We start from the raw sequence: 15915 nt of genomic DNA on the forward strand, positions 1-15915 counted from the left end.
TGATAGTTGTAACCACCTAGGTAAACAAGGGAAATTGTAACCATGTTTGTATCCAATTGGCAAGCCTATAATAAATGGGTTAAAGGACACCAATTTTAAGAGCCACACCTTTGTGAATAACATCAGTGCTTAAGACTCACAGCTTTGGTCAGATGTGGCCGGGCTTGCAAAACTGAACAGTTGGGGTCGGCATGAGGGCAGAATAAAAAAGAGCTCAGCTCGCGCTACCGTTTCCACACAGCCACTCCCAGTGCACACTCATCACTTACCAAGATGTAAAGAGCACGGCTGTTCCTAGAAACTCTGCCAAATGCCAACCTGCATTCTTTACATCAGCATGGCAACTTAAGTTTCTCGTTAAGAAAACTTAATGGTCTCATTTAGGATTTTAAAAAGCACAAGATTAAACAATACATACGCGACACTGACATCTATTTAAAACTAGATAGATGGCCACATTATAAGAAGATGCAACTGAAAAAAAATGCAACATAATACTTTGGCAAAAGGTGCCGGTTTAGGGGAAACAAATCTAAGTGCCTAGATTTTCTTAACATAAGCTAAAAAAAAAATAAAATAAAAATAAAAAAATTCTAGCAGATAATGTTGCCAATACTTAAAGCAGAATAAATTGTTAAGGGTAACCTAAAATATCATTCTCAGCATGTAAATTATTCCATGAAAAGAACATGAGGCATTTCTAGAAGCATCTGAACTCTTCTAAGCCACCAGCATCGTTTAAGAACAGCTACCTATACAGTAAAAAGTATACAGCCTGAAAAATTCTAATCTGCCCAATTAACTCCCTTAAACTGCGTTAAGATGTATGCTTCCAAGTACATTTAAATTCCAACTACACACACCTATAAATTCCCTTTAACATTTAAATATTTGTAAAAGAGAGGGAGGAAGAGAAGACGGGAGTCCAGACATTAATGAGTACAGTATTTAATCTTTAAGTGAAAGGAAGTGATTTATCACAGGCCCTTTGATGGGTCACACCAAACACCTCATTTGCTGTTAAAAAGGTGTTTTTAACTTGTCTACTGCCTGTCACAGGAAATGGAAAGTCAAATTCACATTTTAACACACTAATTACTTTGTAGACTGCATAAACTATCCAACGCCGAGATTCTAGTAAAATGGACTAAGATCTGTAATATAACATCACTCCCTACTATCTACTTAATACAAATACATGTTGGTTTCAGAAGCTAGGGTGTTTCTCTTGTATAGAAAAGATCTACTAAAAATGTGGTGCAAAATCAGCCTTATGAAATAAACTTTAAGACCAGAGAAAGCTATTCATTACTCTGCCTTGTGAATGAAAACCATATACTTTTATCCCATTAGATCACACCCTGATTAACCTAACAAAGTGCCACACTATGTTCTTGAAAATACTGCTTTAATGACTACTTTATCTACGGAAGTAGGAAAGGTTGTGGAATGATGCTAAGTATGTAATCATGGTATACTTACAATTTAAAAAAATAGCCCCATGCTTGAGAAGAAGCCATAAAGAGACTAGAACAAAGATATCAAAGTGCTTTGGCTGAAATTAGTATAAATAGACTTTATTGAAGTCAGTGCCTCTGTACTGAGACAGAAGATTGTGTCTACATAAGCACAAGTTGTAACATTTCACAACTTCTAAAAGGAATGTCAACAATTACAACGATCATGCATACCATGGTCGATAATCACATTTTAGAAGCATTTTCAACCATTTCTAAAGAAATGCTTATAACATTGTTATATATAGAACTACTTTCAATAAACTGCAAAACATTGATCGACTTTTCCAGTATGAGCTACAGTGTCAACACAAAAGGGAGGCATAAATGTTTAATTTATGAAATCAGAATGGAATATTTACTGTAAAGAAAAATTAAAAAGCTTTCAAATAAAGGCCATTATTGAACCAACGTGAAGAGCACAACTTGAACTTTTGAGTTCATTCATCTTTTAAAGCTGTCCTCTGAATAACTTCAGTTCTAAGCACTGAATTCAGTACTGTGAATATTCCTTGGATTGAAGTTTGGCAATGATGCGGTCCAACTGTCTCTTTGCTTCACACTGTGGGAAATTGCTCATGTCATAATATTGAGGGGCAATTTTCACCAACCTGTCCGGAAGGGGGGGAAAAATTACCAAATTAACATTTAATGAAAGTACTGGAGTTGCTAGTAGGATAGGAATTACTCATTAATATAATGATGAACAAAGGCAAATCTACAAACCCAAATCAACATTAAAATTACAAATGCCTAACACCACTTTTAGAAATGCCTTATTTTAGTTAGCATGTTGGACTTTCCATAGACTTAAAAAAAAAAAAAACCTGGAGATAAAATCTTTTAAAAACCTTTCTTTACATTAATACAAAGATATGAAAATTAGGCCACTAATCTCTTCACTTTAGAACACCGTTTTGACCAACCTCTCCAAGGTTAGAGTAACACAGGCTCTGTAGGAGAAATATCTTGGTATTCAAATGATTGGATCTTCTCAAAGTTTAATAACTATAAATATAGCTCCATACCCCAAAGAATTCCCTTGACTGCATCTTTTTTAATGTTTGGCCATACAATTTTTTCTCAACAAAGCCTTTAAGATAAAATGGTAATGTCCTACACAAGTGTCAGAAGTCATAATAAATCTGTGTAGGAAAGAAAGCAGGCTCACAGCAAGTGTCATCAACTAAAAGAAGTGTTTTCAGTCCCACCATTCCCAGCTGACATCTCCTATCTTAAGTTATAGAATGGATTCTGGCAAACCGACCAACCAACTAACCAAAACAAAAAGCCAAACACACAAAAGGGGAAGGGTGGTAATTTTGCTTAAAATGACAACAATCAGGGGCGCCTGGGTGGCTCAGTCGGTTAAGTGTCCAACTTCGGCTCAGGTCATGATTTCGCGGTTTGTGAGTTCGAGCCCCGCATCGGGCTCCGTGCTCACAGCTCAGAGCCTGGAGCCTGCTTTGGATTCTGTCTCCCCCTCTCTCTGCTCCTCCCCTGCTTGCACTCTGTCTGTCTCTCAAAAATAAATAAACATTAAAAAAAAAAAAAACTTTAAAAAATGATGGCAATCAGTTCCAATAACAAATTGCAAATCAAATATGCTAAGATACAACGAGATGTGTGGTTTTTAGGCTTACTTAACTCTTTCCAAAGTATCAACATATAAATCATCAATAATTCAGAGCTAATGATAATGGAACAGAGAAAATACAAAGACTGACTGATATCTAGGACAGTACCAGGAGACTTGAGTCGATCACAACAGCAAGAGAAGGACTCCAAAGACCCTTGACGCTAGTCAGCTGTAATTTTGTATTTGGCTGCAAATCCCGCCCACACCCATACCAACAATCCCTCTGTCATCTTAGGAAAGCAAAATCACAAGAGAGAGATCAACCATACCATTCGGTGAAAGCCCCATACCTAAACATGGAGCACACACCCTGAGCTGATGAGACCATCAAGTTCCTCGGAATCAAAGGAAGGACAAGACTGCTGCCAACGAAGTCAGACTGCATTCTGAGCAAAATACTAACAAACTCTGTTAGGACAAAGGGTGTCGCTTACCATTCTGGCTTGATATCCGTACACGTCCGGATGTAATTCTTTGTTGTAAGAACAAACTCATTGTAAAGCACCCATTCAGGCTTGTGGTCAAGAACAGTAGAGGGATGCAACTGAACCACCTGGTTATCCTTCACAGTTAAGTAATGCCCTGTTCGTTCTAAATGTGCCACCTGAAACCAAAATCCAATAAGTTAATACAATGCTTCTGATGTGCCAGTTACAAAACAAACATGTGAAAAGCTACCTATAGGATTAGGAACAAGCAGGCCTCATCTTTTGCTTTTAATTCAATGGCTACAGTTATTTTATCACTGCCTGATAAAAGCAGGGAACAGCAAACTACTGCAGGCCAAATCCAACTCACCGCCTACATCTGTAAGGCCTATTGGCCAAAAATGGTTCATACATCTTTAAATAATTGGGGGTTGGGTAAGGAGATACGTAAAATTAAAAAGTAAAAATTATGTAATTTGCATTATGTAAATTATGTACTTGTATTACAAGTAAAAATTATGTAATTTGAATTTCAGGGTCCATAAGTACAGTCTGGTTGGAACCCAAGGACACTCATTTGCCCATGGCTGCTTTTGCACTGCAAGGGCAGACAGAGCTGAGCAGGTGAACAGCGACCTCATGGGCCCACAGAGCCTCATATATATACTACCTGGTCCTTCCTGCTTTAGAAGGACTAGAAAGGGTTCTTTAGTGCCAGGTAACAACTATGTATTAGATGAACAATTACTAGAAGATTCACAATTAAGAGACAAAGAAAGCAAAAAGGAGTGAAAAGCAAAAGGTAGTCTACGGGGAGGGGAGGGGAGGGGAGGGGAGGGGAGGGGAGGGGAGGGGAGGGGAGAGGAGAGGAGAGGAGAGGAGAGGAGAGAAGAGGAGAGAAAGAAAAGAAAAAGAATGGAGGGGGGAAGGTGCACGTAATTCCTTCCTGTACTTCTCTCTATAATCAAACATATTGATTGGTGGCACTTATGTAATAACTAACAAACACTGAAACAGAAGACGATACACCCTTTAAAATTCTAGACCTACAGTAATATGAAGAATGTGTGTGAATAATTGACGTGAATAACTTTGAATAAATAACAGAAAATGAACTCCATTTCCTTCACTAAATATTTACTAAGCACCTGCTAGGTGCCAGGTACTATATTGCATGCCCTGTTTCTAACAAAGTTTAATCCTGAGAGAATTAGAAACCATTATGCTTGAATATGGCTTTGCCAATCTTTTCTGAATTAGAAGCAAATCTAAGAACATGTCAAAAAGAAGCCACTGTATCCTAGTACCTATTAAATATGAAGAATAAAGAGTCTGAAGAATGAATTCTCATACCTAGCTCTATTATTTTCCTAACTCTAATAAGCATGCAATCTTGGAAGATGTCACAATAAAAGTTCTTACTGTCACTATGATTTCAACTACAGAGTATGCACCAATCAATTCTTATTTTGATTTTGCGCATTTGGGTCCGTTCTATTTATTCAGCTCATCTGGCCTTAAGGCAGGCCACATCTTGCTTAATAGACATAGCCAAAACAGAGAATGAGAAAACAACCAGGAGATAGAAGACATAATTAAAATCAATCCAATCCCAAGTAATGGATTGATTTGTTTTCAATTTTATAACCACAGAGTTTTTTTTAAACATAATTTGTTTTAAATCCCTTAAAATAAATGTCCGCTATGTTTACCTGACAAGCTGTACTTCAGTTAGTAGAGTCCCCACTATATATATCACACTTCACACTAAATGAAACGTTTTAAATTACTTTTCATCTTATCACTTAAAATAACATTTTTGTCTTTTCCCAGCACCCGTGTCTCAGTTGTAAATACCAATAATCATTCCACAGCATTGTGAATCAAATACAGCTGTCTGAGTATTTGACTTTTAGAGTCTTTAGTTTCTACAGAGAGGAAAGTGAACTGTACTTCTGGATGCACACAGACAAATGCCTCACTTCAGCATTGTTTATACATCCCCAGTTAAGATCTAGTCACAGAAACTTTTCAATATGTTTATCAAAAGCCAAGAATTGAAATTTACATTGAAGAAATCGTTAATCCCACCTGAAAATGGCTAGCACCTCATTTGGTATTAAAAAAAAAAAAAAGACGGGTAATTAAAAAGTTAACTCCAAATTGATTTCTATGTAACTGGATTACTGACTTTGCTGTTTAGCAAATTAATCTGTTACTCATTAGACACATAAAATTTCTTAGCATTATCAGTTGATTCGAGAATCTGGACATAACATTTAAAATCAATAATCAGAGGCATTCTTTACCTTGTGTTTAAGGAGATTCAAAGGGCTGTTAAAGCAAACAATATTATGTAAACATTTAATTATGTATGCGTGCATTATCCACATACCTGCATAAAATACCCAGTAACCAAAGCTTTTCGTATATTGATATAATAGTCCCTGCTTGTAAAGTCAGTACTTCGACGAGGCAAATTAAATCTGTCCATAATTCTCGACAGCTGCTGGCGTACATTATCTGCTGACATCAGGGACCTGTAGTTAATGAAGTTGTCATAACACCACTGAACCGATTCATGATCTACAAAGTTGGAGGGAGGGGGAAAGAAAGCGGACATGAATCATCCAAATAGGTATATTATCTAATTAAAAAAGCAAATCATTATTAAGTGTAAACTAAGTAATCCAAAAAGGAAAATTACCCACATCAGTGCTAAAAACAAATCAAAATTTTATCAACTTTCCCAAAAATCTGTAGTGAAGTGCAAAATCAGAAACAGCACTAAGGTTTCTGGCTAGCAGATTTTGTGACTTTGAATAAACGGATTTTGAATACACTATTTTTAATGAAGTTATTTTATCCACGAACATCCACCTGGTTGTTTCTAGTACAGTCTAACAGACTGAGTTGAGGGAATTTGATAAAATGCCATCCAGGTCTTTCTCATTTTCAAAGAAAAGACAGCCTTAGATTAAGATTACCAAAAACAATTTAGAAGTTATAAAAGTGAACTCAAGTGACCACTGTGAAACCTGAAGTGTTTCGAAGTTTCACTGCAACCCATGTGCCTCTTGGTGTTGGCCAAACAAGATCTAAAGTTCGAGTGATAAATGCACTCCTTAATCCTCACCACCTACTTGTTAACTCATTCCCCCTCACCTCCCCTCTGGTAATCATCAATTTGTTCAATTAATTGAGTCTGTTTCTTGATCTGCCCCTCCATTATTTTTTCTCCTTTGCTTATTTGTTTTGTTTCTTCAATTGCATGAGTGAAAGAAAGCATTAATGGTTTTGTCTTTCTCCAACTTCTTTCCCTTAGCATTACACTCTCTAGCTCTGTCCATGTTGTTGCAGACGACAAGATTTCATTCATTTTTCAGGTCGAATAATATTCCGCTGTGTATATATACCACCTCTTCTTCATCCATTTATCAACTGACAGACACTTGGGCTGCTTCCGTATCTTGGCTACTGTCAAGTAACGTTGCTATAAACATAGGGGTGCGTGTATCCCTATGAATAGTGATGAGCACAGGATGATGTACGGGTGTGTTGGAATTATTCACTACATTATACACCTGAACTAATGTAACAACGTCAACTAACTGGAATTAAAATAAAAACTTACAATCAAATAAAGAGCTGTACTATAGAAGTAAAAAAAATTAAAATACAAGTGATATAGTTTATAAGGACGTCTGGAATCCCCACTCATGTTTAATAAACAAGGCTTATTAATTAGTATTAATAAACAAAGCTGAACACTTCAAATAATTTCAATCCATGTATTTATTTATTATCAAAGGGTATCTCTCCACTGATGACTCCTTGACAAGCTTCCAACCAATCCACTGTCTTCTCATCTAATCAAAGAGCTCAAACTGCAGCATAATAGAAAATATTATACAGTGACATTTTTATGTCCCAGAGAGTCACAATGGAAAACTTCGTTATTTACTTCAGAGGCCTTTTGATAAATAAACCTAAGAGGGCTACTGTGAAATGGGGGGGGGGGGGGGGGTGTGTTCCTTAAAAATCAAAACTGTTGATCCTTCCTACCGTTTCTGTAATGTACATTAACCTTTGGCACTTTCTTTTCTCCTTAGTTCTAGGATTCTACCAATTATAACATACAATATTTTCTTAATTGCTTTTCAAAAAACAACCAATATATTAATAAATGTTTGCCCATTACAAAATGCAGGCACAATTCAGAAAGGGTGGGTGGGTAGGTGGGGTAGTAAACGATCTTTCAATTGAAGAACTGATGTGTTCAAGACCATTAATTCACCCATCTAGAATGAGAAGCAGTATCCATCTGAACTTACTGACATTTAAACAAAGCACCAAATATCTTCCAGAGAGAAGACAAAGAAAGTATGCTTTAGAGGTATTCTTGCTTATGCTGCTGTAATGTACTGAGCTGAAAAGCAATGGTAATGTCCAAACTGAGACAATAAAAAAGGGGGCCTTTTGAAAAGGGAAGTTGATGTGCAGACTCTGACCACGAGTATAGCTTTCTGGAGTTCTAAATTTCAGAATTCATACCCTAAAGGGTAACAAAATGGCAATTCAAGTTGTCAATAAACAAATACTATCTGTATTTTCTAAATTTGTGAGAAATAATTTGATAAATAAAACCTACAAATGGAAACATATTCTTAAAATAATGCTAGTTACAAATTTCTTACCAATCCAGTAAGCTACTTTTAAGATCTAAAATCCAATCATTTCAGAGTGAAACCATATATACACATACAGAAATCAAGGTGCTGCAAATTAACTTAAATCCCCTTGTTTCTATTTCAACAGTATTAAGATGAATTTTAGCTGCACTGTATAATCAACCATTGTCTGTAATGAAAGGGTTCCTCTTGACTAATACCTGAAACACAGTTGCTATTTTTCAAACATACTTGTTTTAATTAAAACATAGCACCACATTGGGGCGCCTGGGTGGCGCAGTCGGTTAAGCGTCCGACTTCAGCCAGGTCGCGATCTCGCGGTCCATGAGTTCGAGCCCCGCGTCAGGCTCTGGGCTGATGGCTCAGAGCCTGGAGCCTCTTTCCAATTCTGTGTCTCCCTCTCTCTCTGCCCTTCCCCCGTTCATGCTCTGTCTCTCTCTGTCCCAAAAATAAATAAACGTTTAAAAAAAAAATTAAAAAAAAAAAAAAAAAACATAGCACCACTTAAAAATTAGTGAAAATATTCCAAAGTCAACAAATGGATATGAAATGTCCAAGTATTATAAGGAGATCTCAAAGTCTGACACTATTTTTTTAATGGCTCTCCTTATTTGAAAATAGGTCAGTAATTAAAGGCTGAATCCTTTGGAGACACTTACCAAGTGTTCAGTCATTCTGTTGCCTTTGACCTTATTTATTAAGACCAGCATATACCACAAAAGGTCTAAAACCACCCAACAGCTTACCATCCCTATGGCAGTGAGAAGCACGTAGTAGACAAGCATCAAGTATGTAGTTAAGTGGATGCTACCAGTCTCACTCACGATACTCCCTCCACTAATCGTACTGAGGGGGAGGGCGGGGGGGGGGGGGGGGGGGGGACAGGTAGCCTGAGTGGCTCAGTCAGTTAAGGGTTCCGTCCTTGATTTCTACTCAGGTCATGATGTCATGGTTCTTGAGTTCCACCCACATGTTGGGCTCTGTGTTGACCCTCCAGAGCCTGCTTGGGATTCTCTCTCTCTGCCCCTCCCCCACAAGTGCTCACTCTCTCTCAAAATGGAAAATTTAAAAAAAAAGAAAAAAAAAGGTAGGATAAAACTTTTATAGATACCTACTGTACAATATTTTCATAGAAAGCCCCCAACTGCCAACATGTAAAGATAAGCATCATTTAGTAACTTTATCATTTGAAGTATTAAACTTCTGAATTATTACATTCATATTTAAAATCCAAATGCATAGTTCTATTATCAATCCAAACTTTAATTTTTTTTTAATTTTATTTTTGAGAGAGAGAGAGAGAGAGAGAGAAGAGAAGGGTCAGAGACAGAGGGAGAGAGTGACAGAATCCAAAGGAGGTTCCAGGCTCTGAGCTGTCAGCACAGAGCCCTATGTGGGACTCGAACTCACGAACCACGAGATCATGACCTGAGCTGAAGTTGGACGCTTAACCAACTAAGCCACCCAGGCGCCCTAAACTTTATTTCCAGAGCAAATTATGAAATCCAAATACGCTGACTGCTGTGCCAATTATCAAAACTTAAAGAACAAAATAACACAATCTCCTAATTTCAAAGAACATTCAAATGTCTTGTGAGACCATACGGTAAAAACCCGTGCTGCTCCTTTAGACATCTTTTAAATCCCACTTAAAACAGTATCTTAATGATACCAAAGGATTTTGAGAGGCAAGATGGATATGAATCTGCTCCTTCTGACGGGACAGGAGCCTTCCTTTCCAAGGCCCTCCCCCCTCCACCTCTTCTCATCGTCCGTCCACAGGTTATGTGTCTGGTGGTCGCCCAGCATCAACCACCATGGTACACTTCGACACACAAAGGAATACAGAGTATTTCTTGGACTGACCTACCCCCGGAATAAAATCTTTAAACATGATGCATTATCAATACTTTGCACATGAGAGGGATAAATGTTCTGAAGTAAACTGTATACTGGCCTTCATCTTTTTTTTTTCCTTTTTTAAACAGATTATTTATCAATTCTAGTCAACTCCTACCTGCACAGACGTGCAGGACTTTGGCAGCTCTGCTCTTTGCTCCACTCATGGGCTCTCCAGCACTTTTAGACTCTGACATAAATAAATTCACCCCCACCCCAAAGGAGATGTGCCAAAATCAACACACTATTTTAGGCGTATACAGAGATTTTTATGAGATAACAATGAGTTGCAAAGAAAACCAGAGGTGAAAAATTTATCAAGGCTATAAATTAGGGAACCATTTTCTTAACAGCAGAAAACAGACTTAACAGTGATTGTGAACCCCAGTTTTGGTAAAGGGTGATGATGTAAAGCTACCATTCTTTGATTGCGTGTCACCCAACAAGTAAACTGATACATAAATATCAAACATTTTCACAACCTGTTTCAATTTTTTCTGCATTTTTTTTCTTTAACTTTCTAATTTTTATAAATGGTCGATTCCAACAACAGTATCAGGCAGTAACTTGATTACCGCATTTCCTTGTTTTCAAACAACTGGAAAATGTTTTTCACGTCACTAAATACTCTCTGAAAACATGATTTAAAGTTAGAACAACACTTTACCATGTGGCTATAGCGTAAATCACTGAACTATCTTTCTACTCGTGGGTAATTTAGGTAGTCCCCCCCCCTTTTTTTTACTATCATAAATAATTCTGAGGTGAAGTCATTAACTATATCTGTGTCCACAGGATACTGAAAGGTAACTGCATAGATTATTTCTGGGTCAAACGGTATGAACTTGTTAAGGTTCTTGATAACATAAAATCTGCTTTTCATAAAGACAACATCAACTTCTATTCCCACCTCCAGTGAAGGACTGTTCCACTAAACCCACTCCTACACACCTGAGAGCTATTTTTCTATAACCTCCTTTCTGTAACCAATTTTATAGGTGAGAAAATGGTACCTCTCAATAATAATGGCTCTTCTTGAACTGCAAGTAAATTTGACTTTTCCTCCCGCTTATAGACCACTTGTACCTGACTGAGAATGATCATTCACATCTGCAGCCCAGTCTTCTGTTTTGTCAGTTTTATATTTAAGAGCTATTTATTAGTAAAATTATTAAGCAGTAAAGATTCTATAAATAATACAAAATTACAAAAATACAAACGGTATGAAAATAAACAGTAAAAGAAAGTATATAAAATGTCTGTGTTAGTAGTAAATTTTATACTGATATTTTGTTTTTACTCTCCTGTATTTTCCAGCTTTCTATAATCGGTGCTTTTCCCCTGATTACAAGTGCAAACAACTTTGAAAAAGATAGACAATTTCTATTTTAAATGCCAGTCAGGAGTTTTTCCTAAAGTACCTCTGGGTTTCTAATGTAAAGTTGTCACGGATAATAAATGAAAGTGAGATGAAGAAACATCTTATGCGCTGCAAGTGACATTTAGACAAAAGAGTGCCTTCAATCTAATTTACACTTACTTTGTTTAAAAGCGTGGTAGACGTTCAGCAGTGTCAGATGATCTCCATCTATGTGGGCAAATCTCATCTTGGCTTCATCTGCGGCTTTCTTGGCCTCCGTGGGGCGAACAAAACACTGTGGGACTAAACAAGGTTGGTATGGGCCCAACACAAACGCCCATATCGATGAGTCACGCATTCACAGATAGAGGAACAAGGCCTAGCTAGGTCAGTTCACAGAGCATAGGGCAGGGCAGGATGGCCTCCAACTGCATCTTGGACTGTTTACTACCTTGATTTGGTACATCAACACCTAACCACATCTGTAAGACAAGAGGGTTTCAAAGCTACAGAGTACCTGATTATTTTAACTAGATCTAAAAGTAGGCATCAAAACAGCTATTCTGAAGGCCATCAAGATACTAGAGATAGAAAGCTCAACTTAGTTCAAAAACCAGTGCCGATAGCTCTACCAATAACCAGAATTATGGTGTCAATAGCCTTTAAGCTAAATGTAATTTTTCAAAAGGCCATCCGTCGAATCCACTGAGTGGCTAGGGAAGTTACGAAGCTCTATTTGCCCACTGCAGGGCTAAAAACAACTTTCTAACCGATCTATTGGCACGTTTCTACTGTAATTTTTTTCCCTAGTGCTGTGGCTGTTACCAACTGGTGGGTATCACTATTAGCACCGGTGAGCAGAAGCATATGTAAACATAAAAAATATCATGAAATCTTGGGTTTTGAGGATAGCAGTAGTGGTGGAAGGTTAAACCGCCTTTGAATTAAGAAAATTCAAAAAGGCTGGGGAGATTCAGCCTAGTTTTCCAGCATTTTAATAAAAAGATTAGAGAATGACGTCCCAAGTTTAAAAAAAAAAAACTGTTATTTGAATCAAAACCTCAATATAAAAAGCAAAATCCAGTATTTAAAAAGTTGACAATTAGTCTGAAACAGTCATTATTTCAAGGGTCATCAAAATATGTAACTACAGTATTTGTTTAGAGCCTTGATGTTATTTCACATAAATTTTTAAGTTGTTACAAAGCGTGCACTACATTTTTAAAATACAACTTTCCTTAATTCACTTTAGCAATTCCATAGTCATAAAAGCAATATGAAAATAAAAATACTTAACAGCTTGGGACTTTTGTCAACACATTTTTTTAAAGCTCTTAAAACCTTGTCAATATAAAAAAGTATAAATGATCAGTCCAGATAGAAGATAATGGGAATAACCAACAACAAGATCAAATACAGTATCAATTTACTTTCCCATACAGTTTCCCCTTTAAAAAGATACCAAAGAAGCCAAGAGAGACAATGACACATGATCACAATAAGTAATAATTAAATGTCTTGCTTAAATGTAACTGAAGCAAGGTAATACGTAAAAGTACAGAAACCTCTCAAAGATGTGAAAGTTAATGAGAACTAGCTCCCAGATTTAACAGTGGGAATAAGTAGCACCCTATAAGGCCCTTGATTTGCATTATTTACATCAGGACCTGAAAACTTCAAAAACTATTTAAATGAAAATCAAAGCATTATAAGCTGGGCAAACTGTTTTTGTTCCATGACTTCTTCCTCACCCTTTAACATTGTCCCCCCAAAAGCGTCATGCTTAATAACTGCTACACATAAATGTCCATTTTCTTGATATGCTAATAAACCCCTACGTTTTGCAGAGCTCCTTATTACAAGTAAAAGGTACAGTTGGAAGATTTCAACTGTGTCACAATGACCAGTTTTTTTAAAAGCCTAATAATCTAGACTCACTCGATGGTAATTATATAGAATGCCTGATAGAGAAACTGGAAGAATAAAAACCGAGCAGATAACAAATAAATACACAAACAGTCTGTTAACTCTTGCCGCACACTTTCTCTACAAACTAAAATCCTGTGGAAGTACAACTGGGAGCATCTAACAAAAACATGTAAGAAAGGCAGACAACAACCTACCACCACCTCCGCAAGTGAGACTACAATTTTATTAAAATGATTCGATACTGCCCTGCCCATCTGCTCTGAGTCTGATCAGTCATAACTCTGCAAAAAAACATTTTAGCTAGTTCTTAAATAAAAAAAGTCACACCATTAAAACATACCATACATCTAAACTAAGCCAAAATTGCTATATTTAGAAATCTTTTAAACTTATCCTTTAATTCCATGTAAGATTTTGAATCATTTGAGGCATTAAGTTTGTAATTAAGACTAATAAACCACTCTGAAACTGGAAGTCATTCTCCCCAGTACTGGAACTAGTAGTATAGAATACTTTGACCATCAGTAAAAACGTAAGATGTCTTCTATTTTTAGCTGTGAGAATCAGTGGACAGTAATGAGCTGTATTTCTTCTTTTTGGAAAATCTAATTTCCAAGTTGTAGTTCATTCGTGGATTATGCTTTACTGCTACTAAAAACAGCATGATTTGTTCAGCTTAATGCTCTAATTTCCAAAATTAGCCATTTTATCTTTTAGGTATATTTCTTTTATCAAGTGCTTTCTGCCACTGTAAAAGAATTATCAGATTAGATTCTAAGCCTAAAATTATACATTACTACTTCTATTTACTTGATACTAAGTTTAAAATTCATGTTTTGTTTGACTGCCACTAGAAAAGCTCAATTTAAGGACAGTTGTCTGGGTTTGTCTCAGGCTCACTTAACAGTGCCAAGTACTAGAACAGGTTCTTCTTGTACTTTCAGTAATAAACCGCAAAACTGATGGACCTATCGAAGAAGTCAGTTACAACTGTGTTCAGACGTACTCTTCCCTTACTGCAATTTTACTGCACTCAAGAGAGCCAATGTTTTTACTGTATTTTGTGCACAACGAATTACTTTACTTCTGTAAATATTATGTCTTTATAAAGCTATTTACAAGATATTTAGGAAACAAAAGGAGTTCCTCAAAACCATCTATAAAATCCGCTATCATGCTAAATATTAAAAAACAAAACCAAATGTGAAGTCCACCCAAACTGTGAAGAGCTGGGCTTTGTTTAGTTCCTTTCCCTCTATTACCTGACAACATAGCAGTAATAGATAGGACCTCATTAGAACAGTTGTAGTCACAACTTGCAATAACCATTTTAGCGAGCTGTGGGTCTAGAGGAAACTCTGCCATCATGGATCCCAATTCGGTCAGATCTCCATCATCATTTAAAGCAGCCAGGTAATTCAAAAGTTCTAGGGCTCTCATCAGAGTTTCAGGAGCTGGGGGAAAAGGCAATCTATTAAACAAACTGCCTTAATAAGCAAAAATGTGATAAAGTACAAACTATTACAAGCAATCTCATTTTTCATTCTACAGTGGACCAAACTCAAAACTCAACCTGTCATCAAATTCAGTTACAGAGATCTAGCAAACTATGAATCATATAAACCTGCAAAATTTCCCTGCACAGGAGATAAAACTGTCATCTTCCTAAGTAAATTAAATAATTGTTCACAAAAATAAAATTAGAAACAGAGGTGCCTGGGTGGCTCAATCAGCTCAGCATCCGACTCTTGATTTGGCTCAGGCCGTGATCACAGGGTTGTGGGATCAAGCCCTGCACCAGCCCCCGTGCTGAGGAAAAAGCCTACTTGGGATTCTTTCTCTTTCTTTCTCTCTCTCTCTCTCTCTCTCACTCTGCCCCTCTCCCTGACCCATGCCACACACACACACGCATGCTCGCTCTTCCTCTCAAATAAAAAAAATAAGGAAAGTTCTCATTTTCCTATGCAATCAATAATTCCGAGAATAATTTAGTTATTCCAAGGAAAGAAAAAAATTAAGAAAAATTTTCTCATATAATTATCACTTCCTTAGCTTTAACCCTAATATACAAGACTTCTCTGGATGCACACAGAAGAAAAAAAGGGGGTGTTATGTGTGTGTGTGCATGTGGGTAAAGAATACAATGCAGAGCTAGTGAATTCTGGTTACAACATTTGCTAAAATACGCTTTGAGGATTCATACCTGGTGGATCCATAAAGTCAAAATGCACCAAATCATCAATACCAAGCTTCTTCAACTGTAACACTACTGATCCTAAATTAGAACGCAAAATCTCAGGATAGGTGTTATCCTAGCAAAAAACAAAAATGTTTATTCTGTTAAACATGCCTTAATCCTCTTGCTCCAGAAAACAAAACATATCTGTTCTCTGCCTCTTTGGCTATTTACTTTGGCATTACTTCTAAACCACTGATCACAGGAGAAAAATAC

At 36.8% G+C, this 15915-nt stretch overlaps 1 protein-coding gene across 1 annotated transcript in view; it reads right to left on the reverse strand.

Moving 5' to 3' along the window:
• Positions 1-1556: 1556 nt before the first annotated feature.
• DHX15 (DEAH-box helicase 15) overlaps positions 1557-15915 on the reverse strand; it is a 62391-nt gene continuing 48032 nt past the window's right edge. Inside the window, exons 9-14 of the mRNA XM_047090532.1 lie at positions 15667-15775; positions 14726-14917; positions 11715-11837; positions 5980-6170; positions 3591-3760; positions 1557-2128 (exon numbers count right to left, since the gene is read on the reverse strand). Coding sequence (XP_046946488.1) covers positions 2011-2128; positions 3591-3760; positions 5980-6170; positions 11715-11837; positions 14726-14917; positions 15667-15775 — 903 coding nt within the window. The 3' untranslated portion in view covers positions 1557-2010. The remainder of the gene's footprint in view (positions 2129-3590; positions 3761-5979; positions 6171-11714; positions 11838-14725; positions 14918-15666; positions 15776-15915) is intronic.

Source organism: Lynx rufus, unplaced genomic scaffold (genome assembly GCF_022079265.1).
Source record: "Lynx rufus isolate CCGP_SWC_20201006 ecotype Redwood Valley unplaced genomic scaffold, mLynRuf1.p SCAF_3, whole genome shotgun sequence".
NCBI classification, from domain to species: Eukaryota; Metazoa; Chordata; class Mammalia; order Carnivora; family Felidae; genus Lynx; species Lynx rufus.